Source organism: Spermophilus citellus (genome assembly GCF_964194105.1).
Source record: "Spermophilus citellus genome assembly, chromosome: 4".
Classification (NCBI taxonomy): domain Eukaryota; kingdom Metazoa; phylum Chordata; class Mammalia; order Rodentia; family Sciuridae; genus Spermophilus; species Spermophilus citellus.
In genome coordinates this window covers 7403665-7427816 of record NC_138185.1, presented here as the reverse complement: position 1 = coordinate 7427816, position 24152 = coordinate 7403665, and the positions used below count along the sequence as shown (strand labels likewise).

At 57.6% G+C, this 24152-nt stretch overlaps 1 protein-coding gene across 5 annotated transcripts in view; it reads left to right on the top strand.

Moving 5' to 3' along the window:
- The window catches only part of UBE2V1 (ubiquitin conjugating enzyme E2 V1), a 31300-nt gene extending 20162 nt beyond the window's left edge, over positions 1-11138 (top strand). For 4 of the 5 annotated variants that reach the window (XM_081289552.1, XM_081289553.1, XM_081289554.1 and 1 more), the window contains 2 exons: positions 8524-8649; positions 9657-11138. In XM_081289552.1, coding sequence (XP_081145678.1) covers positions 8524-8649; positions 9657-9803 — 273 coding nt within the window. In that variant the 3' untranslated portion in view covers positions 9804-11138. The remainder of the gene's footprint in view (positions 1-8523; positions 8650-9656) is intronic. The other variant, XM_081289555.1, reaches the window with a different exon arrangement.
- Positions 11139-24152: the final 13014 nt, after the last annotated feature.

The window sequence follows — 24152 nt, the reverse complement described above, 5'->3', positions numbered from 1 at the left end:
TAAATCCTAGTATGAGGGTTAGGGACAGTCGGTAAGTTCTACTGGGAATATTCTATTCCACCTAGAGCAGCTTGGGTTACCCTGAGTTTCAATTTATCTCTTTCCAAAGGGGAATAAGTTTTAGTAAGTAGCTATAGAATGCCAGATGCTTTCCATATATCTATTTGGTAAAAAGGTTTATTGAGGTATAAATTCCTATATTATAGAATTCACCCTGTTAAAGTGTATAATTCAATGTTTTTTATCACATTAGTTGTGCAAATGTCACTATTTTCATCACCCCAAAAAGAAACCCCCTACTTATCAGCAGTCACTCACTACTCCCTACTTTGAAACCTTGACAGACATTAAACTACTTTCGAGTTCTACGAATCTGCCTCTTCTGGACATTGCCTATTGGTGGACACCATGTGTCATCTTCTGGGTCTGGCTCCATTGGCCTGTTACAGTGTCTCTCAGTACTTAGCTCCTTTTATGACGGAATATTTTATTGTACGGATACACCATATTTTATTTATCCGTTCATTAGTTGATTGCCATTTGACTTGGTTCCTGGAGCTGTGTAATGATGGTGGGAGCATCTGTGTGGACATGGATTCTCAGTTCTCCTGGGGATGAGCCTAGGGGTAGAATGGCTGGTCAGGTGGCAGTGGTGTCTCACGTTTTGAGGAAGTTTGCCGGAACTGCTGTGCCGCTCTCCATCCCTCCTAGCAGGCTTGGGGTTTTCGTTTCTCACATCCTTGCCCATACTTTTATCTTATTGTCTATCTTTGTACCCCTGTAATTTTATTAACCTTTGGTTCTCCAAGGTTAAAAACAAAAGTCATAAAAGGAACTCTCTGCTTCTAGATGTGGCCTGTAACCAGTCAGTTTTATGATATTTAGTCTGTAGTTGGCGTAGTAACATAATTATTAAAGATTCTAAATAGAAAACTTGAGTAACTCAACTTTTTTTTCTTTTTTTTTTTTAATTGTCTTACCCAAGAGAAAGTCTTCTATTAAAATTTAAAGGCAGGGGCTGGGGATATAGCTCAGTGGGTAGAGTGCTTGCCTTGTATGCACAAGGCCCTGGGTTCAATCCCAAACACCACCAAAAAATAATAGAAGGCAGGGGCTGGGCACATACCTGTTGTCCCAGCTGCTAAGGAGGCTGAAGCAGAGGATCACAAGTCAAGGCCAGTGTGGGCAATTTAGACCCTGTCTCAAAATAAAATTAATAAAGGGCTGAGATAGGGGCTCAGTGGTAAAGTGCCCTAGGTTCAATCCCTAGTATCAAAAAAAAGAAAAGAAGAGGCTGAAACATAGCTTAGTGGTAAAGAGGATCCCTGGGTTCATTCCCCAGCACTGCAGGGGGATGGAGGGGACGATGCTGAGGATGTGGCCCAAAGGTAGAGCACGCGATCAGCATGTGCCTGGAGCTCGATCCCCAGCACCATAATTCTTTTTTTTTTTTTTTAAGATATGGCTGGGGGTGTGGTTCAGTGGCAGGTGTCTGCCTGTCATGCACAAGGCCTTGGCTCAATCCTAGCACCCTAATAAAACTTTTTTAAAGGCATGAACCATGCGATCCAGTAATTCTGCTAGGAATTCATTCCCCAGCTTTTCCTTTGCAGTGCTGAAAGGCAGTGTACCAGCACTTCCTGCAGTGGCCAGTAACACCAAGACACTAGAGATGACCTCCCAGCGTCCTTAATAGAGCATACTATATGCCACTTAGTATGTATGTCTCCTTCTTCCAATAGCTGAGGTATAATGGTCTCTCTGTGGCATTTAAGTGACAAAAAGTTCTCAAGCCGTATATAGGGTAGCCTGCAGTTGGGTGGGGGGGTAGGAGGTCGTCTGTGTGCCAGTGCTGGGCGCTCAGAATGTCTTTGAAAGAACACTTAAGGAGCTGGTGACATGAGTGGGCCTCTTCAGAAGGAAGTAGCGGCTTGGCCAGCAGGGGGAGAAAGTGAGTGACACACACAAACTCACTCTCTCTCTCTCTCTCTCTCTCTCTCTCTCTCTCTCTCTCTCTCACACACACACACACACACACACACACACACACACACACACACATCTCACACATACTTTTTTTTTTGTTTTCCTCTTTTGGAAAATTCCTCTGAACCTCAAAGCGAAGCTTCCCATCTCTGGCAGGCTCTAGCACATATGGCCGTCCACAGCACCGGGTGTGGACTGTCTTCTTTGTAGCTAGTCCACAACAGTCTGCCTGCCTGGTGCTGCACTGGACATTCTTGTTGTTGTCGTGGGGTTGTCCTGTGCCTTGCAAGATGCTTAGCAGCATCCCTGACCTCTACTCACTAGGTGCCATTAACACCCCTGTCCCGATTGTGACATCCATAAATATTTTCAGAAAATGCTAAATTAAATTCCCCATGTCCCTGGCATGGGGGCAGAAATGGCCCTGAATAGGAAGCACCCTCAGGCCTCCTAAATGCAGGTGAGAGCCCAGCTGTGTCTGTGCACATGCTCACCCCACAGTGCTGCGCCCATGTCCAGAAGGGCAGAGCATGACTCCCAGGGCACAGGAGGAAAATGAAAGCGCTTCCCAGTTTGGTCAGTCCCCCCAGGGTGAAGCTCTCAGCAGGGGGCACACATACCTACCTGCTCTTTTGAAGAAAAACAAGACCAGCTATGCATGATATTTTGCAGTCAGGTTTTTTCTTGAAGTTAGCAGATGGTGGACATCTTCCATATCAGTGCACATTGGCCTGTCTTTTTAAGCAGCTCTCAGTTATGTGACTGACACCTGAATGTGTTATAAAAAGTCTCAGCGATTCTGAGCATGTAGCGCAGGAGGCGAACTTCATTCTCCTTAACTCTCTGCATCACTCAAGAAATTGTATCAGATTTTCCCCCCCAGCTTTGAAATATAATTGAACAGTAAAAGTTGTATACATTCAAGTTGCACAGCTTGGTGGTTTGGTACATACACATTTTATAATGATTACCTCGTTCAAATTAATCAGCACATCCGTCACCACAGTTGTGTGTATGCAGTGTGTGCGTATCTTTTTTTGTGGTGAAGACTTTTAAGATGTGCTTTCACCAGGCGTTGTGGTGCACATCTGTAATCCTAGCTGCTTGGGGGGCTGAGGCAGAAGGATCACAAATTGGAGGCCAGCCTAGGCAAGACCCTGTCTCAAAATAAGTTTTTTTATAAAGGCGCTGGGGTGTATTGCAGTGGCAGGGCGCTTCCTGCCATGCATGAGGCCCTGGGTTCAGCCCACAGCACTGCAAAGGGAAAGAAGACGTCCTTTCTTAGCAAATGTCAAGTAAAAAACAGGCTGTACGTCAGATCCCCAGGATTTGTGCATAACTGATAGTTGGTCCCTTCGACCCTTTTCCCCCACATACCAGCTCCCAGCAGCTACCACCATGCTACCGTCTGCTTCTGTGAATTCAGGCTTTAGATTCCACATACTAGTGAGATGGCACAGTATTGATCAGTGTCTGACTTATTGAGCTTAGTTCACTGTCCCCCATATTCATCCACGTTATTGCAGGTGGCAGGACTTCAGTCTTTGTGGGCAGATTCGGGTGTTCTGTCCCCCCTTGTCCCTTCAGCCTTTAGTGGACACCCGGGTTGTTTGCACATCTTGGTCTTGGGACGATGCTCGGGGAGCAAGAAGGAGCCTTGCAGATCCTGCTCTTACTCCTGGGCTGTTGTTTCCACCGAGGGCGGTCAGTGTAGGGAGCTGCTCAGCTCGTGTGGCCTGGAAGGGCACAGTGGGAAAGCGGGACCGCCCGCTGGGCAGAGGAGGGCGTAGGGCAGGAGGACCCTGGCCCTTGAGGGCTGCCCACAGGAGCTGGGGGCGGCGCTGACAGGAGCAGCCCTCCTCCACTTCACGTCAGGCCCCTGCGTACGGCTGGGGGTTTACTCTTGGGCTGCAGGGCATTTGGAGGGCACCAGGACTGAAGTATAGGCCTGTGGCCCCAGAAGGATGCCACCTAGGGGGGACGAGGGAGTGTGTGCAGGGGACACTGGTGCCTGCCCGCCTCCCTCCCTGCTCTGGAGCCTGCCTGGCGCTGCGGACTCTCCTCCTCCTCCTCCTCCTCCTCCTCCTCTGACTTCCCGATAAGGTTCTGCCAGGCAGCGACACGGGAGAGCCTGAAAGACAGGAAGAGGTCGAGGGGACTTGCTGTATCCTGTCTCCCCTTCCTCTGTGCCCTCAGTGACAGCCCCTCCTGCTGGTGTCAGCAGTGGTCCAGCCCACGGCATCCCCTGCCTTCCTGCCCCAGGCAGCAACCAGGCACAGCTCCTGGGGAGGCCGAGTCCGGCTGTCGGGACCTCTCCCCAGGCCCCAGTTCTATTTTCGATACCTATTGTGCTGTCTTGTACCTAACCACCATATTGTCCCCACCACTTGTCCCCAGTGTAACTGACCAGCAATGTTGCAAGTCTCTGCTGCCCCTTTCTGTGCACTTACCTACTGTCTACATCCTGAGCCACTCAGATCCTATCTGTCTACTTATTTATTTAGACACTGGGGATGGAACCCACGGGTGCCCTACCATGAAGGGTTTGTTTTTGTTTTTGTTTTTTTGAGACAGGGTCTCACTAAGTTGCCGAGGCTGTCCTTGAACTTTCTATCCTCCTGCCTCAGCCTCCCGTGTAGCTGGGATTATAGATTGTGTGCACCACTGTGCCCAGCAAGTCTTCTCAGGCTCTGCAGAATGTCCCTCTGAGGATCCACCCTCCATTCTAACACAGCATGTGTCATTAAATGTGATCTGTAGGGCTGGGGTGTAGCTCCGTGGTGGAGTGTGTGCGTAGCATGCATAAGACCCTGGCTTGGCTCCCCAACAGGCATACAAACGTAATTTGAATGTAACTATATAGATTTAGAATCAAGGCAGCAGGTGGCTGGCTGACCTAATGTTGACCTTTTTGTATGTTTGGGTTTTATTTTTGCTGTACCCTCTTATGTTTCCTATGTCGCACACTTTGTTGTTTCTCTCCTTTGTTGCAGCTCTAGGGATTGAACCCAGGCCTATCTGCATGCTAGGCCCACAGCGGCTGCTGCGAAGGTACACTCCCAGTCTTTTTTACATTTGATTTTGAGACAGAGTCTCAGTAAGTGGCCCAGCCGGCTAGAACTTGCAATTCTTCTCCCTCCGTCTCCTAAGTAGCTAGAATGACCCGCAGGTGCCAGGCGCCTGCTTACATTTTAAAATAAGTTTTGTTTCACATGCTTTTAGGTTCCAGAAGAGTAGTAAAGGTGGTGCAGAAAGTTCTCGAGACACTTCCCCCGTCCCCCGTGTTAGCCTGTAGTGCTGGCCAGCATGGCGCAGCCCCTCACAGCCGGTGAGCCAGCGTCGACAGTGGTCATCCAGCGAAGCTGCACTTTCCGTTCCTGGTCTCCACCTCTGTCCCTCGTCCTCCATGGTACTGGGTCATGACAGCCCGAGCTCCTAGGGCTCCGGCAGTTTCCCGGGTGTTCTGATGTCCCTGACTGGAGGAACACTGGTCACGTACTTTTGGGATCTGCCTGGTGTTTTCGGAGGTCCGACTGGGCTGACTCACGTAGGTGTGTCTTAGGCCCAGGAAAAGCTTATGATTCCTAGGCTCTGGGTGGTGTGATGGGTAGAGTGGACTGTGTAGGGGGAAGGAGGAGGGGACAACTAGGAAGTGAGGTTGCCAAATTATGTTGTTACCTAATGCACCAATTTAAAAAAAAGAAAGAAACAGACTGCACAAATCGACCCCAGTTTGGAGGAAGGTGCGGTCACTGTTGTAGGTGGTGCACGATGTGCTGCGTCCTGGCCTCTGTCTGCATGTGTGTGGACATGTCACAGAATGCAGTTGGTCCTTTGCAGGTGGACTCCAGTTGCCTGGCGTTCTAATGTGCAGTGGGCGGCCACCCGCAGGACACGGCAAGGAGGGGCTCGCAGCTCTGCACCCCCCTCCCTTCTTTGTGGGCTTTGCAGTTTGACATTTGATCTATGTCATCAAAATGGACACCGTTTCATGATCAAATAATCTTTTAGGTACATTTTTTTAAAAACATTTATTTTTTTAAATTTTAAGTGGACACAATATCTTCATTTTAGTTTTCTGTGGTGCTGAGGATCGAACCCAGGGCCTCACGCATGCTAGGCGAGCACTCTGCCTCTGAGCGCAGCCCCAGCCCTTTTAGGTACATTTAATTGGCATAATCGTCCAGGTCACGTGTTCCATAAAGCAAATGCGGAGTCGAGAGCGAGGTTCCTTCCAGCGAGGTTCGGGGGCTCTCCCCAGGCGCCCGCTCTCCCCTGGACCGAACCCTCCAGCAGGCCTGGGGAGCCCTGGGGACAGAACACGAGGAGGAGGCGGAGCCCCGATCTCTGGGGAGGAGGTCTTGCGAGGGCTTCTGACTGGCCTTCAGGTGTCCGCGCCCCCTGGGCCTGAGGCAGGTCACTGTGTTCCAGTGAAAGGGCCACTTGAGCCTCAGTGGCCAGAAGTCCATTAGCTCTTTCACTGTTAATCAGGTGAGTGTGGGCATTTTAGAATTCTGCTTCGTGGTCTGGAGACCAGTGTCCCGCCCCGCAGCTGCGCCTTCCCCATTTTAGCCTGTGGATTAGTGAGCCCGGAAGTGAGCCGCAGGACGGACGTGCCGGCAGGTGACCAGGTTGGTGTTGCCAGCACTGTTAGGGGCCGGGCTGCAGCTCTAGGGTGGGCCCTTGCCTGCTGTGTGCAGGGCCCTGAGTCCCATCCCCACCAGAACTGAAAGGGAGGCCGTGTCCGTCGGGCCCTCTTCTGCGCCTGCCTTAGTCACGTTTTCTGAGAGAACTTTTTTCCTTTGAGGAAACACATGAAGACTGCAGAGCGCGGCGTCCCCTCCCACGGGCCAGGCGTGGTGCTGCCTCCAGTGGGCCCCAGTAGAGGCAGCCTGGCGTGGGTGGCGGGCTTAAGCCAGCGGAGCCTGTCCCCTGTGGGAGCAGATGCAGGGGGCAGGAAGAGCAGAGGCCGGGGTGGGTCCAGTGAGGGGCTGGTGGTGGAGGAGGTTTCTTGGAGAGGGAAGTGGTGGCCTTCGGATGATGGGGCTAGGGAAAAGGGACTTGGCTGACCCTTAGGGTTTTTGTGGGGTTTTTTGTTTAGTTTTGTTTGGTGCTGAGGATTGAACCCAGGGCTGCTTTACCGCTGAGCCACATCCCCAGTCCTTCTTATTTTTTGAGACACGGTCTTGCTAAGTTCCCGAGGCTGGCCTCAAACTTGCAATCCTCCTACCTCAGCCTCCTAAGTCACTGGGATAACAGGTGTGACCACTGCGCCCCATAGCTGTTAGTTCCTTGCCTGCACTAACCGAGTGGGGTGGATGGTGGCAGCACTTCCTAGGAGGGGAGAGGATCAGGCAGGCAGTGGGTAGATTAGAGCTTTGGTTTTGTTGGTTTGGGATCCCCAGGGACACAGCTGGCTTTAATGGGTGTAACATGAATGACTTCTGGATCTTAAGATACGTTCCGGGTTTTGTCGGGAGCAGTCTACACCACGTGTTCAGAGGTGTGGGAAACATGCCGCAGGTGGGCGCTAGGGCGTGACTCGGTGGTGAGAGCTTGCCTGGCTCGCGGGCTGCCCTGGGTTCAATCCAGGGAGAAAGAGCCTCTGTGGTTCTTTTCCCCCGAGGACCACTAGGTGTCGCTGTCCACAAGAGCAGCGTTTGCACAGCGAGACTGCTGAGAGGGGACACTTGGCTGCCCTCACAGTGGGAGGCACACCTTCAGTATGGTCTTCAGACAAGGACACCAGTGCGGCTTAGAGTAGGACAGAGAGTTAGGGACTGGGTGACTCCTGAGCTGGGTCTTGGGGGTGGTGGGCGAGGCCAGCAGGAGGAGCACTGCAAGAAAGACGGGCAGCTGGCTCCAGCAGCAGTCTTGATGCCCTTGGTGGCCAGTAGGCACTGGGGAAGGTCCCTGGTGTGGACATTGGACTTCCCTGTGCTGCTCAGCAAAGACATAGTTGGCATTTCTAAAAGGACCTGTGACCTCCTCTGCCTCCCCCGCTGCATGTCTGTGGTCCCTCGGTCACTGTGCCTGCCAAGGGAAAAAATACGGAGGGAGGACGACGCAGGCCAGTGGAGACCCTGCGTAGGCAGAGCCCAGCCCCACGGTGACGGAAGGGGAGCGCCTCGGCCTGAGCCCAGCCTGTGCTTCACCTGAAGTTCCCTTGAGCCGTGGCCAGTGTCACGCTTTGCACATGGTGGTGTACACTGGCTGATGGGCCTGGGGTGAGGGGACAGTTAGCGCAGCTTCTGGAAGGAAGAGTGCCCCTCACAAGCCATTCCCCAAGAGCAGGGCAGGTGTGCCAGGGACAGGCGCAGCACAGGCCCCCGGGTAGGGCTTGGCCACAATGACTGGAAACGTCCTTGATCCCCCCTAAATGTTCTTTACTCTCCCACTCAGGGAGGAGTTGCTGCCGACTTTCCACGGCACTTGAGTTCCTCATCAGGAGTAAATGATAAATGGTCTTCAGTGAGTTCTGTCTGTCTGAGTTCCTTGTCTGTAACTGCCTGACATCTCTGTGCCCTTTCTTTCCAGACAATTTATGAAAACCGAATATACAGCCTTAAAATAGAATGTGGACCTAAATACCCAGAAGCACCCCCCTTTGTAAGATTTGTAACAAAAATTAATATGAATGGAGTTAATAGTTCTAATGGAGTGGTAAGTTATGCTTTCTGTCCCCACTTGTCCCTCTGGGCTGAGAATTGCTTTGTACTTAACACCAGGGGCCTTTGGAGGTTGTGTCCGAGTGCCTGTGTCCCAGCCGTGTCCACCTGCCCCTCGTGTCACACTCACCCTGGCCAGCACTGCTGCGCACTCAAGATGAGAGTTCACTCAGTTCCCGCGCACATGAGGAGACGAGGCGGGAGACCAGAGGCCTTGCCCACAGCACCACCTCCCAGGCCTTAAGCCTGGGATGTGATATTTTTATCTTTTAATAACCTTGCTTTTTTAACTGATTTTTAGATTTGCACCCATAAATCTGAAATCCAAAATGCTCCAAGACCTTTTTTGTGCTGGGGATGGAACCCAGGGCCTGGCGCATGGTCCCCTTCCGCCGCCGCCCATCAGCCTTTCCTATATGTGCTGCTGGCAAAGGCGTGTCCCGGTTCTTGCCCACGTTAAGATCTGCCAAATCTGGGTCCTTGGTGGACTCAGAGGACTTGAAAGAGTCAGAGGCGCCTCATGCTTTGGGTGCAGCATTCATGTGTCTGGGCCACCTGGCGTCTGGGGAGCGCTGTGCCGGGTGGAGAGACCTGGCTCTGGGGGGGCCCTGGCCACTGCAGCGCGGGTGCAGGCCACCATGCCTTTGCTGTTCCTGCTGCCTGGCATCATCTTTGTCATCTCCTGCCCAGGCATAGCATCCAGGGCCCAGGCATGGCCACAGCTGGCCCACAGCAGGTCATTCTTGTCCAGCCAAATTGGGCAGGGTGGAGTCCTGCCAAGGGCCAGTGTTACCCTTGCCTTCTCCCAAATTGGGACACAAAGGAAAAACAGTGGCTGGAGGAGGGGACCCTGCACGGGGGTGTCCTGCATGTCAGGTATGGTTTTGTGATCAGCACGTTCAGCTTAAGAATTGCATTCTCCCCAGCTCGTGCTGTGGCTTAGCCCGGGCATGCGGCTGTTTGAGACCCTGAGAGTAATTTGGTTTTGTTTGCCTTTTGTAGGTGGACCCAAGAGCCATATCAGTGCTAGCAAAGTGGCAGAATTCATATAGCATCAAAGTTGTTCTGCAAGAGCTGCGGCGCTTAATGATGTCTAAAGAAAATATGAAACTCCCCCAGCCTCCGGAAGGACAGTGTTACAGCAATTAATCAAAAGCAACACCACCAGCCCTCCCCCATTCGATTTAAGCAGTCTTCATTCTCCACCGTAGTAAATTTTCTAGATGCGTCTTGTAGACCTCAAAGTACTGAAAAGGAAGCTCCCATTTGAAGGCAATTTATCTTAAGATACTGTAAATGATACTAATTTTTTGTCCATTTGAAATATATAAGTTGTGCTATAACAAATCATCCTGTCAAGTGTAACCACTGTCCGTGTAGTTGAACTTCTGAGATCAAGAGAGTCTATTTAAATTGATTCCCATCCTGACCGGTGGGGCACATCTAACTCAACTGTGAAAAGACACGTCACACAATCTCCTTGCTGCTGATGATTCGGCCTGGGGGCTCTGCCTTCTTCCCCCCTGCCCTGCCAGCCCTGGGACAGCCCTCCAGCAGAGGCTTGCTAGAGTAGAGCAAAGATTTCAGGTCACACCCTGGGGACTGCTGCTGGGTGTGGGGTGCTTTGCTTGCACCCTGGTTACTTTCTTAAGTCTTAAGTGACGCCCCTTCCAAGCCATCGTCCTGCCCCACTCTCCTCCACTCCTGTCCTTGGCCGAAGCATAGATTGTAACCCTCCGCCCCCTTTGAAATTGGCCTTCACGAAGAATTCAGGGCTTTCCCCCTCCCCCACCTTGATCGAGGGGTGCTGCTTTTTCCCTCCTCCTCAACTCCCTTGTCCACCTTCACCACCCGGCACTCTCCACCTCCCCCCTGGCTTGGCCAGAAGCCATCAGGTCAGGTTGGAAATCTCTGACCTCCTCCTCCACATTTGGAACCACGTTTGACCACTTTCCACCAGCCCGGGAAATGAGCTTTGGGTCCTGGGTCCTGCCACTCTGCTGTCACCCTCAGCCGATGCATCTTTGGCCCAGGTCTTTGTAAGGTGGACAGGGCAGTCCCCAGGGTGACGTAACCTGCCAGCCCTCAGGGTCCCTCTGTTTAGACCTGCAGGAGGCCTCCTGGAGACACCTGTGAGCACACAGGGCCCCTGTGGACTGTTCCCTTTCCTGTCATGACGTGGCTCTCAGACGTGAAGAAGGGTGAACAGGGCTCCCTGTGGGGCGCGCCTGCCATCCCCGCAGGCCCAGAGTGGAATCTGACAACTGGAACTAGAGGAACCTGGACCCAGCGCAGATACTGGTTTTGGTGCCGCTGCCTCCCAGGTGCTCAGCAGGGACTGAGGAGGAGCTGGTGTGCACAGCAGCTCCCAGCGCTGGTGGGGCCTGGCCTCCCGGCACGTGCTGCACCTCCCACTTTTCCTGGTCAGGATCACTGTGCTGAGACCTGATGCAAACAAATAAAGGCGATTCGTGGTGTTCTGAAGGGCTGATTTTTTTTTTCTTACTATTTTGTGTAAAATCACCTTTTGAAGCAGCAACTATCAAGTCTGAGAAGCAATGGATGTTCCCATTAATCTATTTCTGGGGGAAATCTTAGTTCTAAGGAGTTTAACCTAACAGTATTCCATAAGCAGCCTTTTTCTTGTCAGACCATTGCCTGATTTTAATATAATAAAAAAGTGTGCATTGATATTTCACAGGCTGTGCTGTTCTTCCTCCTGGCATATTAATTTGGCAGGTATTAATGCTTCAGATGCTTTGGGACTCGTTGGTCCTTTGTAGAAAAATACTTAGGATTTTTGGGCCAACAGGCAAAAGTCAGGATTCTTACGTAAGTGCGTAATTATATATGAGAAAGCAAATTTCCACAGAGTACAATATTTTTGTAATGTTACTATCCTACTAACACCATAGTTTCTTCTAGGGATCTAGACATTTTGCATGATTGAGTTCAAAGTTCATGTTCTCAATAATCAAGTCAATTGCAAATCCTTGTCTATAAAAATTGTTTTTCATTCAAGAACTCAAACAGGCAGTGGGCTGGATTCGGCCCCTGGCTCCTACTTTGCCAGCCCCTGGCCCAGAAGATAGTAGTTAAAAAGCACGTTCTTCACAGGTACAGGGTGCGGTGCTCGTGCCTCTAATACCAGCAACCCGGGAGGCTGAGGCAGGAGGATCCCCAGCTCAAGGTCAGCCTGGGCAACTCATCAAGACCCTGCCTCAAAAATAAAATGGGGACGGAGCCCAGTGGTAGAGCACTTGCCTGGCATACTCAAGACTTGGGTTCCATCCCCAGCACCCCCCAAAAAAGAGGAGGAGGAACATAAGCAACCTCTGGTTGGCCAATAGCAAGTCATCAGTAGGTCCCTGAAGCCGAGATGGGGCGGGCCCTTGAGCTGTCCTGTGTCTGCTGTCCTGTCTACCCTGCCTCAGGTCTCACCTTTCCCCTCAGGAGGCCCCAGGGGAGCCTTCCCATGACCTGTCCCTGCTCTGCTGCCTCATCTCGTCCAGGAAGGACCTCAAGGCCTTGGCACTGGGGTTTCGTGTCCTAACAGCACAGGAAGTCCCTGGGAGAGGGGCCTTTCTGGCAGCTTCCTTCTCCCCCAGACACCAGCCGCCTGGGAAGGCCCACCATGCGCTCTGGGCTGCCCAGCTCCAGAGGAGCTCTGCTTCCTCCTGAAGACCTCCTGTGGCCCCCGCTGTGCATGCAGCCTGGGGAGGCCCTGGGGGACAAGGCCCTGTGCACAGGGTGTGCAGTGTTGCTCAGGCCAGGGACAGTCACAGAAACTGGAGACAAGACAAATTTTATGTGAAATATCCAACACTTAGTTGTCATTCAGCTTTGTACCCTGTGTAGGACTGTGACCACACTGAGGCCCTCCAGCTGCCCCTTGTCCTCCCTAGATGGTCCATGTGGTGCCCTTTGACCTCCTGGAAGCGCTGCACAGGCTCGGGTTGTGGGTTCCGAGGCCAGGCAGGAGCGCCTGTGGCCCGGCTCTGGAGGGGAGCGCAGCTCACCCACTGGAAGGACACAAGATCTCCATCAGCCCGTGTCCCTAGAGAGGCAGCCCTGCCCACTGTTGGTGGGAAACCATTCGTTGTAATCCCTAAGTGTCAAGAAGCCAAGAATCTGTTCTGAGGTCTCAGAAAGCAGGGGATGTCTGCCAGTTGTCATAGGAAGTGAGGTGGCAGCCACACAGCCGGGAAGAACAGGATCACACAAAACCAGGTGAGCCAGGCCAGTGGCACAGGCCTGAGATCCCAGGAACCCTGGAGGCTGAGATGGGAGAATGGCAAGTTCGAGGCCTCAGCAGCTTAGTGAGACCCTGTCTCAATAACTAAAAAGGGGGCTGGGGCTGGGGCTCAGCAGTAGCACACTTGCCTGGCATGTGTGAGGCCCTGGGTTCGATTCTCAGCACCACATATAAATAATTTTTTTTAAAAATAAAGGTCTATTGTGGCTGGGGATGTGGCTCAAGCAGTAACACGCTCGCCTGCCATGCGCGGAGCACCACATAAAAATAAAATAAAGATGTTGTGTCCACCTAAAACTGAAAAATAAATATTAAAAAAATAAAGGTCTATCAATAACTAAAAAAATGTTTTAAAAGGCCAGGTGCAGTTGCAATCCCAGCAGCTCGGGAGGCTGAGGCAGGAGGATCACAAGTTCAAAGCCAGCCTCAGCAATTTAGCAAGGCCCTAAGCAGCTCAGTGAGATCCTGTCTCTAATAAAATACAAAACAGGGCTGGGGATGGGGCTCAGTGAATGAGTGCCCGAGTTCTATACCTGGTACCCCAAAAATAAAATAAAAAGGGCTGGGGATGTGGCTCCAGGGTAAAGTGCCCTTGGGTTCCATCCCCAGTACCGGAAACAAAACCCCAGTTAATAAGGCACTCGCCCCTCCCCTTAGCTGGAGGCCACATTGGTATTGTCCTGGAGGCTCCAGGGAGCTGGGCAGAGCTGCCCAGGGCAGGGAGGGCAGAGCCGAGGTCGCCCTGTGCCCCCAGCCTGCGCCCGGCCGCTCCCCTTCTCCCCCACAATTTCTTTTTTACTCACTGGGCTGTGGCTTCACTTTGCTTCTGCCCTGGAAGTGTCTCCCTGGGTCCCACAGAGTAGCTCGGGGACTCTGCCCCGTGGTTTTCCAGGGCCACAGTGCATACAGGGCCAGGCCTTTCGTGGAGCACGGAGGGCGGCATCTGCCTGGCTGCTGGCGGGGCCCCTGTGTGTGCCTGGGCTCTCGGGTGATGCCCTGGGAGCAGCTTCTCCCTGGGACGTGGCATTTTTTTTAAGAGAGAGAGAGAATTTTTTTTTAATATTTATTTTTTAGTTCTCGGCGGACACAACATCTCTGTCTGTATGTGGTGCTGAGGATCGAACCCGGGCCGCACGCATGCCAGGCGAGCGCGCTACCGCTTGAGCCACATCCCCAGCCCCTGGGACGTGGCATTTTGAACTCTGACATATTCAAGTGGCCTGCAAAGTTGTGGGCTCCCTCCCACCAGGTGCAGGCTGCATCCCTGTCCCTAGTGCCCGCCTCTCCTGGGGCTGGACAGGGTGCTCCCTGGGTCCTCTGCCACTCCTCAGGGGTCTGCCAGCATCCTCTGGCTCTGTTTGGAGTCTGAAGTAGCTCCTTGGCTTGACAGGACTGGCGGTCGGTGGCCACCCTCGGGCCACGCTGGGCTTGCGGGCCTGCGCATCAGTACGAGTGCGCCCGGGGAGCTCTGGCCTGGGTCCCTCCCTTGGAAGCCTGGAAAGTGGCCTCTGCCCCTGAGTCCCAGGGATGAGGAGGCTGTGAGCACCTGGCTGGCAGGTGGCGGCCCCACACCCACAAGCCTTCCAGGGCTGGGGCGGGCCTGTGCCACTCGCCTGGAGCCCACAGTGGATCTCTAGGCTGACACCAGAAGCAGCGCCTCCAGTGCCCCGGCCCTGCCGCCCTAGCCTGGGCCACTGTCACCTCCCTGGGTGCAGCTCAGCCTGATTGCTTGGTCCTGCCTTACTCCCTGCTGGGCACAGGTCAGGGTGTGTGACCAAAGGAACAGCCCAGCCCTGCCCTCCTCTCCTGTCAGGCCACTGCCAGTGACAAGGGAAGGAGCCCCCGGTCCTCCTGTGAAGCATCCTGCGGGGCCGCTGGGGGAGCTGGGTGGAGGGACAAACAGAAGGACTGGCTGAAAAGTGTCGCTGCAGGAATTCTGGGAATCAGTTCAGAATCTGTTCTGGCCAGCAGCCCTCAGGCCTGTTGCAGGCCAGACGTGGCAGGACCCCGACCTGTCCCGAGGGCCGAAGGTGGAAGCCCTGCTCAGGAGGGCCCCCCTCAGACTCCTTGGCACCAGCAGGATCTGGGAAGGTGCGGGCCAAGAGGCAGAGGAGCGGGCCACCTGCCTTCATCCTGGAGGACACCTCTCCTCCACTGGGGCTTCCAGGGCGGTTCAAAGAGCCACAGCAGGGCTCCCGGGAACAGAGGCATGCGCCAAGGACAGCCACCAACGCTACAGTGACGCCACCAACCCCACCTCAGGCAGGTCACCAGTAGGCGACTATCAGTCCTGGGTGGTGGCAAGGGAGGTCCCTTCCCCAGCGCACTTAGAGTCAATTGTCCAGAATCAAAAGCCAGTGAGTGCTCAGATGTGAGGTGGGAGTGGCCGAGCGGGGGACAGGCAGCCTTATCGCTGTCCCTATCACCGCGATAGTGAAGTTTGCAGACTACCTGCCCGCCCCACCCCGCTGGGACGTGGGCTGCGAGGGCAGGGACGACCTATTGTGTCTGTCCCCGCGTCCCTGCTGGCTCTGGCGTCGCCGACAGTGGCGCGGGTGGTCTGGACGTGGCGGCAGCTGAGGTCCTGCCAGCTCTGCCCTCCGACGCGGGCAGTCCCCGGGCTCAGACCCTCTGCCTCCCAGCTGTGCCACCCCGGGCGGGTTCCTGAGCCTCTCTGGGCCGGTGGGCGCCCCGGGGGCCCCCAGGCTTGGGCGGTATTTGAGGCGGAGCGGGCTTCTCACCGTCCTCGGCTCACAAATGGCCGCTGTCCCACTGCGCGGAGGGGACACCGGGCTGCGGCGCCCGCGGAGGCCAGCGGAGGGCGCCGGCGCGCTGCGGACCGAGGCCGGCCACGCGCCCCGCCTGCCCCGGGGCTGGAGGAGGGGACGACCGGCTGCGCCAGGCTGAGCCCGGGGCGCGCGGTTTCCCCGCGGACCCGGGGCAGGCGGGGCCACCCGGCCATGCACGGGGCGGGTCGCGCTTCAAGGCTGGGGGCCGTGGGCCCGAGCACGGGAAGCGACCGCCCTGGCCTCACTGTACCCGACCAGCCGGACACGGGTGGGCGTGCCGTGTCCGCTGCTTGGTGGCGGTGCCTGGAGGGCCTCTGGAGGAAGGTGTCACCTCTGCCCATCCTCCGCTGCCCAGCTCCCGCAGGCTCCTGCCCCTCCTGCTCCTCCCAGCCCCTCCCCGAACTCCCCCCGTGGAGCTTTTCGCTCATTCCTGCATTTATTGAGTGCTTGCTGTATGCCAAGCCCAGCGCTGGGGAAACACCCAGAACAAGTGAGATAAAAATCCGCCTCTAGTGCACACCTGTGATCCTGGGGCTGCGGAGGCTGAGGCAGGAGGATGGAGGGTTCAGAGAGCCTCAGCTGCTAAAAAAAAAAAAAATAAAAAGGAAAGGCCAAGGCTCCTCCACAACAGGGAGAAGAAGGCCAGAGGAGCTGTGGCCTCTGCAGCCCCCTCTGCTGGCGCAGTGGCCCAGGCCAGGGCCCAGTGGGGAGTGGACACTGGCTGAGGGCAGAAGCTCAGCCTCAGCGGCCTCAGGGCTCTCTGAGCTGCGCCCAGCCAGGAGCAGGGGCCTCCCCTCCGCTGCGCCCGGCTGCTGTGCTCCCCGTTCATATGGGGGGTGAGTCCCTGGACTGGTGCCGGGCTCCATCCTCAGCTCTCCTGGATCCCCGAACTGCTTTGACGGCGCTGACCTTGGGCAGGCCACCATCGGCCCAGGCCAGCCCTGCCCCTGCAGTCCCTCCCCTCCCTTATGGGCCCTGGCCCTCTGAGGCCTTGGGTCCCTTGGAATGTGATTCTTTTTCTTCCCAGATAATTCCGGCCAGGAGACTGGGATGGCCACTTCCGGCCACACTGCCCTCACTGCCTCCCTGACCCGCTCTTCACAAACCTGACGCTGCTCAGTCAGAGGCCAAAGCCAGACCCGCCTCCCCTCCGTCCCCGACCCCCTGACCGTGCCCAGCTCCAAGAATCTGAGTATGAACACCCAGGACCCTCAGCTGCCTGCAAACCCCAACTCAGGACACGCACCCAAAGGACACTGCCCTGGACAGCCATCCTAACGTGCAGCCTGCTGCCCTACCCGGGACGCGCACTTCCAGGTTCATCTGTCCACCAACAACATCATCATTACTATGTCGTCTTCGTCAGGATCATTATTGCTTTTGGTGGCTCTGGAGAGGGAACCCAGGGCCTCGCACACGCTAGGCAGACTCTGCACTGAGCCCCGCCCAGCCTCCAGGGACATTTAGTGAGCAGCTACTGTGTTCCAGGCACAGAGTGTCCAGCAGGGAACAACAGGCAGAAGCCCCTCTCCTGGGCATGCAGTGGCCTGCGGAGGGCCTAGGGAGATGGCGGGCGACAATACTCTGGAGGAGGATGAATCCAGGAGGGAGTCGGAGCGATGGGAGTGGGGTCGGGAGGTGGCATTTGAGCAGACACCAGGAGGAGGTCAGGAGTGAGTCCTGTGACAGCTGGGGAAGAGGAAGCAGCCCGAGCAAAGGCCCCGGGGCAGGAGCTCACTGGACCCGGAGCAGCAGCCGCAGGCCAGTGTGGCGGGAGCTGAGTGGTGGCTGGGGGCGGGGGCGGAGGATGCAAGTGACAAGTGATGGCAGGAGGCGAAGGGACAGAGGGTGGGGCTGGCCGGGCGTTCCCAGGGGAGGTGGTGAGCAGTGGGGTGCCACAGAGCCCGGGGGCTCACAGGGGCTGCCGAGGACGGAGGGACCTGGCCCAGGAGGACTGAGCGGCCCTTCCTGCCCCAGGCAGGGCTCGGGAAAGCCGGCCTGCGGGAGGCCTTGGGCGCTGCCTTTGAGCCGCCCAGCAGGAGGAATGGAGGAGCTGGCCAGTCCAGAGTGACCTGGGGACGGACCCAGAGTGGCCCTCGTGGAGAGGTGGACAGGGAGGTCCAAATCAGCTCCCCAGAGGAGGGTGTGGCTGGAAAGAGAAAGGGCAGCCTGAACAGCCCCGGGGACCTGGGAGCCAGCACCTCCCGCCCTCCTGCTGGGCTCAGCCCAGGCCTGTGCCACGCAGCCCTGGGTCCGCTGGCACCAACAGGACGAGTCCAGGCACACAGAGCCGGGTGACTCGCCCAGGACCACAGCTCTGAGCCACACAGTGGAGTCCAGCCCTTCCCTGTGGGACCTCAGCGGTGTCCCCAACACCACAGCCCATCAGCCACTTCCAGACCTGTCCCCGAGGCCGGCCAGCTCACTCTGTGCTGAGCCTGAAGTGCCCACACCCCCTGCCCGGCTCTGCTCCAGTCTGCAGTGCTGAGCCCACCGCACAGGGTCACCGAGGCTCAGAGAGGTGGTGTCACCAGGTCAGGGCTGAGATCAACCCAGGACAGCAGCATCTGGGGCCCAGTGCCTCTGTGTCCAGAGGGCTTCCTTGGGCCCAAGGGGGGTGCTGTGAGGGGACGCAGCGGCTAGGGACCCTGCCCGGGCTCCTGAGCACCACATTCTGCAACGACTCCCTGAGACCGCAGCCCTGGGGGTGGGGACTCTAGCAGACCCACCTGACGGGGGGCGGGGGGCACAGGCCACAGGACCTGCCCACCCTGGCCTCCCGCCTCCGACCCCACCCCTCTGGAGGCCCCAGGGAGTGGAAGAGGCCAGGGTAGCCTTCAGCAGGTGGCTCTCCTCTGTCCCCTCAAGCTGACCTCAGGCAGTTACCCAGAGAGCCTGAGTGTCCACAGCACAGGGGGACACACCAGCCCCCCCACCAGCCAGGCCCGACCTCTCCCCCAGGACCAGGACTTCCTAGGGAGCCACACCTGGGCCCCTGAAGCCCAGTGGAGCAGGGACCCCAGGAGACTGTGCCCACGGCCAGCCAGGGCGACGTGGACGCACCCACCACCGCTCCGCTCAGCCCCAAAGCCAGGCCCCACTGACCTGGTCTTCCTGCCGAGTCCATGAGTCCCCAGCAAACCTTGGGTCTGCTGCTGCGGAAGGCCAGGGCCCAGAGGCCCAGAGAGGGGTGTCCTTCCCCCAGAGACACACAGCGGGGGCCGGACAGGGCTCTGGGAGGCGGCTTATCTGCTCTCAGGGGCTGTGGCCAGACACCGTGGCTGTGGCCACAGCCCTCGGAGGGCCCTGGGGGACTGTCCCCAAGCATACATGGCGCACGCCTGTGTGTGCAGCCTGGACCTGCCCACTGTAAGTCCTGCCACCTACGGGCAGGGGCCTCCTCAGTGAAGCTGAGTGACCCTGGGCTGCTCGGGGCAGGCTGGGCGGGAGCCGTGGTCCTGGGCCCGGCCGGGCACCCTGGGCCCTCACAGGACCCTTGCCAGGACAGCTGCACGGGCGGCCCCCAGCTAGGGCTGGCCTGGGGTGGAATGAGGCTGGGCCTCACCTGGGGTGGGCGGAGGAGGGCAGAGGGCGCCCAGCCCCAAGAGAGGCCCCAGCTGGAGGCCACAGCACCCACAGACCCTCCCACGTGCCCCCAGACCAGAGGCCATGCCTCCTTGCCGCCCCTCGGGAGCCTGTCGTTCGGGGAGGCCTGGACCTTGGGGGGCTCACACGGCCAGGCCCGGCCACCTCGGTCCCCAGGGCTCCCGGGCCAGAGCCGCCAGGAAGGCAGCTGCTCAGTGCCTGTGACCGCAGGCTGCGGTGGCCTTGCTGTGTGGGGCGGGGGCAGGTCTCTGCCACTGAGCCCCACCCTCAGCCCTTTTAACTTTTTTAAAAGAAACCTGCGATCCTCCTGCCTCAGCCTCTCAGGTCGCAGGGATTTTCCGTGTGGCCACCGCGCCTGGCTCTGGTTATTTTTATGGGACGGTGCACATCATGAAATGCCACCTGTGTCCCAAGGTCTGTGTCTCTTCCTCTAGCCCAGTTCTGAGCCAGGGCTGCTCCGCCTGGGACGAGTTGGGCCGTCACCACCGTCACCAGTCACCACCGTGGGGCTCCTTCTGCAGAACCTGGGACGACGCTCCGGTCAGTCCCCTCAGCCAGGCGGTACTGGGACCTGTCGCCCCCACGTGGCTCTCCTCTGTCCTCACAGGACGCGTGGCAGAGCAGGGGGCACCTTTGGATTCAGGGCAGAGTCCTGGCTGGTCCCTCTGCCCCCACAGCAGGTAGAAGGGGGTCCGTCCCGTGGACAACAACTGGAGCTGATTGACCAATTTTTAAAAAGGGGGTTCATCAAGTTCTCACCATTGTCTTCCTGAAAGTTGGGGTCCCCCGCACTCTCATTGGCGTGCAGATGGCTGCTACAGTGGCGGACGCCTCTGACCCACCGGCCTCCTGCTGGGGCGCCTTCGGAGGTGGGCTCCCCAGAGGGACCCGGGCAGCCTCGGCCTCGTGCCCTCTGGACTCAAGCCTGGGCCTCCCTGGGGGTGGGCAGGGGCAGGGCTCTGATAGGCTGTGGGCCAGCAGCGGCCAGTCCCCAGGCCCTCCCTGGGGTGTCCTGGGAGGCCCCGAACTTCTCTTACTGACGCCCACGCCCACTGTGGCAGGTGTCCTGCCCACCCGTGAGGGCCTCACTCTCCACGGCAGCTCCTGCAGAGCCCAGTGGCCATCCCCCAATCACAGATGGGGACATGGAGGAGCAGCAGGGGACGGTCACTCAGCAGAGCCAGGAGTGGGGCTCTTTCCCTGCATCCTGCTTCCTCCTGATTTCCAGAGCCACAGCAAGAAGGACTAAGGGCAGATGGGTGGGGAACTTCCCTTCCAACTTCCCGGCTCTAGGCTGTCCCTGAGGGTGCTGGGAGTGGACACTCAAGAGCATCTCTCTGGTGGCTTCAGAAGAGAGGCCTGAAATCACTGGGTGAGGACACAGGCTTGGGTGGCTGAGGGTGGGACAGGGGTCTGCAGAACCTCATGTTCCAGTCCCATCAGCCAGACCAGCCCTCGGAGCCCCTCACACCCCCTTGCCATTGCCTGAGCCCCCCCCCCGGGTCCCCCAAATGCAAGCCCAGCCGCGTCCCAGCAAGTCAGGCTTAGGAGAGCAGCTCTTCTAGGCCCAGACACTGACCTTGGCCCAGCCTCGGCGCTGCCAGGTGGGTGTGCGCCAGGGCCTTGTGCTGCCAGGCAGGCACTGACCGCCGAGCTCTGTGCCCAGCTCATGGCTGCACTCTCTAACTTTGTAATTCTCTAAACTTCCTTCAACGAGAATCTTTCTCTTTTTCGACCAGAAAGACACAGAATCAAGCAAGGTGTCACTGGCTTTGGGGGCGACTTGGGCAGCTGTCCCCCCCAGCTTCTGTCCCTCGTCTCAGCCTCCTTGGCAGCCCCAGAGCCAGGGCAGACCCCGGGCTTGGAGAGGGCAGATACAATGGCTCCCAGAAAGGAGGCTGCCGGGCACCTGTGCCTCTCAGTGGTCACCAACCCGGGGCTGGGGTGGCCGTGGGGAGCCTGCCCAGCCTGCGCCAGGCCCTGGGCTCCATTCCAGCACTGAGAAAAGTAAGTCCAGAAAACAATTGCCTGAGCCCCCAAAGACAGGATCACAGGCCCATCAGGTGGCCCACAGCCGCCACCAAGAGACCCATCAGCAACCGTCTGGAAAAGAAGCGGGTGCATCCCCGCAGGGGAATACAATGCATGTAAAGAAGAGTGAGGCTGCAGAGGCCGGGTTGGGCATGTTGTGAAAAGGCAGGTTCCGAGCAGTGTGAGCGTGCATTTATTCTATTTTAATTATTATTATTTCTAAATTATTTATTCATTCATTTTGCAGTACTAGGGTTTTGAACCCAGGGTTGCTCTACCATGAGCCACATCCCCAGCCTTTTTAATTTTTATTTTGATATGGAGTCTCCCTAAATTGCTGATGGCTGGCCTTGAACTTCTGATCCTCCTGCCTTGGCCTCCGGAGTAGCTGGGATTACAGAGGGTGACACCCCACCTGGTTCCTATCTCAATTCCATCTGTAAAAAGAAAAGTACCAACATGTCAACAGGAGCCGGCTGCGGTTGGGACGGGAGAGTTTCCTTTTCTCTGATAATTATTTATCATTACGAAACCCTTCAGGCCGACAGAGAGAATATAAAGAGTACCCCCCCCAAAAAAAAAAACTGAAGAGGGAAAGAAAATTCCGGAGAGACGCCTGGGCCAACCAGGTCAGTGGGCGGTGGCCTCCCTGTGCCCAGAGGAACCACCGTGCGCCCTGCCCGCTGCACAGCCCTGGCCTGGGTTTGGGGGCACACTCCTCGTGTGGCCGCTGGCCCCCAGGGCAGGGGGTAGAGAGCAAGTGGGAGAGGGGTCTCCCTGCGATGCGCCCTCTCCTGGCCCTGGGCCTGGCCTCCCAGCTCCTGGCCTGGCCTCCCGACTGGTCCCCGGGCCTGGCGGAGCAAGCACAGGGCTGTGGCCAGGGCTGGGAGCCAGCAGTCGGGCCTGGGGCCTCCTCACAGCCGCTTTTGATAAAGCCCCTCTGTGCTGGGGGTGGGGGCGGCCGGCTGGAGCCAGCGCACATCTGGAGGCCAGCACGGCCAGGCAGCCGGCGGCTGACAGCGGCGCCACCCGGAGCCACACGCCCGGCCCTGGGTAAACACGCCTGCGCCCACCCAGCGGCTCACCTTTTGCCCACAAGGCTGCCTTTCTTCTCGGACCCCGGCCGAGGCCACCACCGACATTCCTCCCGGGCACAGGCAGAACGGCTGGCCGCTGACCTCGAGGCTGGCCGAAATCCGAATCCAGACTCTGACTGCGGCCGAGGGGACCTCGGAAAAGCACCTACTACACCCCAGCAGTTTCAGACGCCCTGGAGATGGGCGGTTAAGGATGTGTGCTCTGTGACTAGAAGGCCCGCTGTGTGACCTGAGGAAAAATCACTCAGCCTCTCTGAGCCTTATCTGTAAGATGCAGATAATAATGTTCTCTGGCTCAAATGGTCACGGATATTAGAGAAGCTGTCATTACAAATTTCTGGGAAGAGTCTCCCCTAGGGCTCCCACTGTGGCCACGTCCCGTGCAGAGGGACTCCCTGTAAGGCCTTAGTGCAGCTGCTCTGTGCCCAGAACAAGGGCAGGGATGACAACGGGACTCGGCCTTGAGGAGCAGCGTCCTCAGTGGAGCAGGAAGGGACCATCAGGGACCAGAGATCAGTCTCTCCACCTGGTCCCGCAGCCGCTCCCTTGGAATGAGGCTGCTGCTCAGGGCCCTGGTGATGTCCAGGGGCCTTGGACTCGGCCCAGTTTGGAGACAGGCCAGTGTGGGTGCAGGGGGTCAGGCCCCAGTGCCAGCCTCGGGGGACGGCAGGCTCAGGTCCTTGTCTTCTTCCTGAGGCAAGAGGTGGGCTCCAGGGTTGTGGGTGGCCGCCGGAGCAGCCGGTCTCCTGGCTCAAGGCCAGGCCGGTGCCAGGGCCGCTCCTGAGGCTGGGCTGCATCTTTCAACACGTCTCGCTGCCTCCCTGGCCCTCGGTGTCCTCATCTGGGGGATGAGTCCAGTTACCTCCCTAACCCTCCATTTCCTCATCTGCAGGGGGGCACAGTACCATCAAGCACCAGTTTGTCCTGCTTCAGGGAACTGGGGGTGGCCGCTGGAGGGACACCATGCCAGGCACAGAGGAGAGGTCTGCTAGAAGTCAGGGTGGCCTCCTGGAAGGGGCCACTGTGCTGCCAGGTGGGAAGAGGAAGAGACAGAGGGCCACTGAGTACCCGTGGGAGCTCTGGGGAACTGTCCTGGCCCCCAGCAGTACCGCAGTCTGCCCTGCCCCTGCGCCCACCTTAAGGAGGCGAAGACTGAGGCCCGTGAGCAGCTCCCCACTCAGGCAGAAGAGCCCAGCTGGGGCCGGAACATGACCCAGTACCAGTCCCCTGGGGCTTGACTTAGCCTGTCCCGGCTGTCCCGGGTCGGCTGGCGCCCCTCAGCAGAGCCAGTCCAGTGCCACCGGGGCTCCCCGCCTCCCTGCCTCCCTCCCGGGCCTCAGCCTCGCGCTCTGAGCCCAGGGTGAGCCCTCTGCCTGCTGGTCCTCCCTGGGAGGCGCTGGGGGCAGCTGCGGCCGGTCCCTCCACCTGCTGCCCCAGCCCCCAGCCCCCAGCCCCCAGCCGGGACCTGCTCGCCAGGCCGGAGCCAGCCGCCATCTGGAGGAGGCTGTTTATGGAGCCAGGCGGCGGCCCCGGCCCTGACCCGCGGTCTGCAAGCGATTAGCCGCGGGGCGGGAGCCTGTGGCCTCCTCGTCGCGGACACCGAGCCGGGGTCCCTGAGGCGCCCCCCTCGCAGGCCCGCGGCCACACGCAGGTCAGGACGGCGCAGCCGGGGGGCGCAGGACGCCCCAGGACCGAGCCCGACGCCCCTGGGCCGCGACGT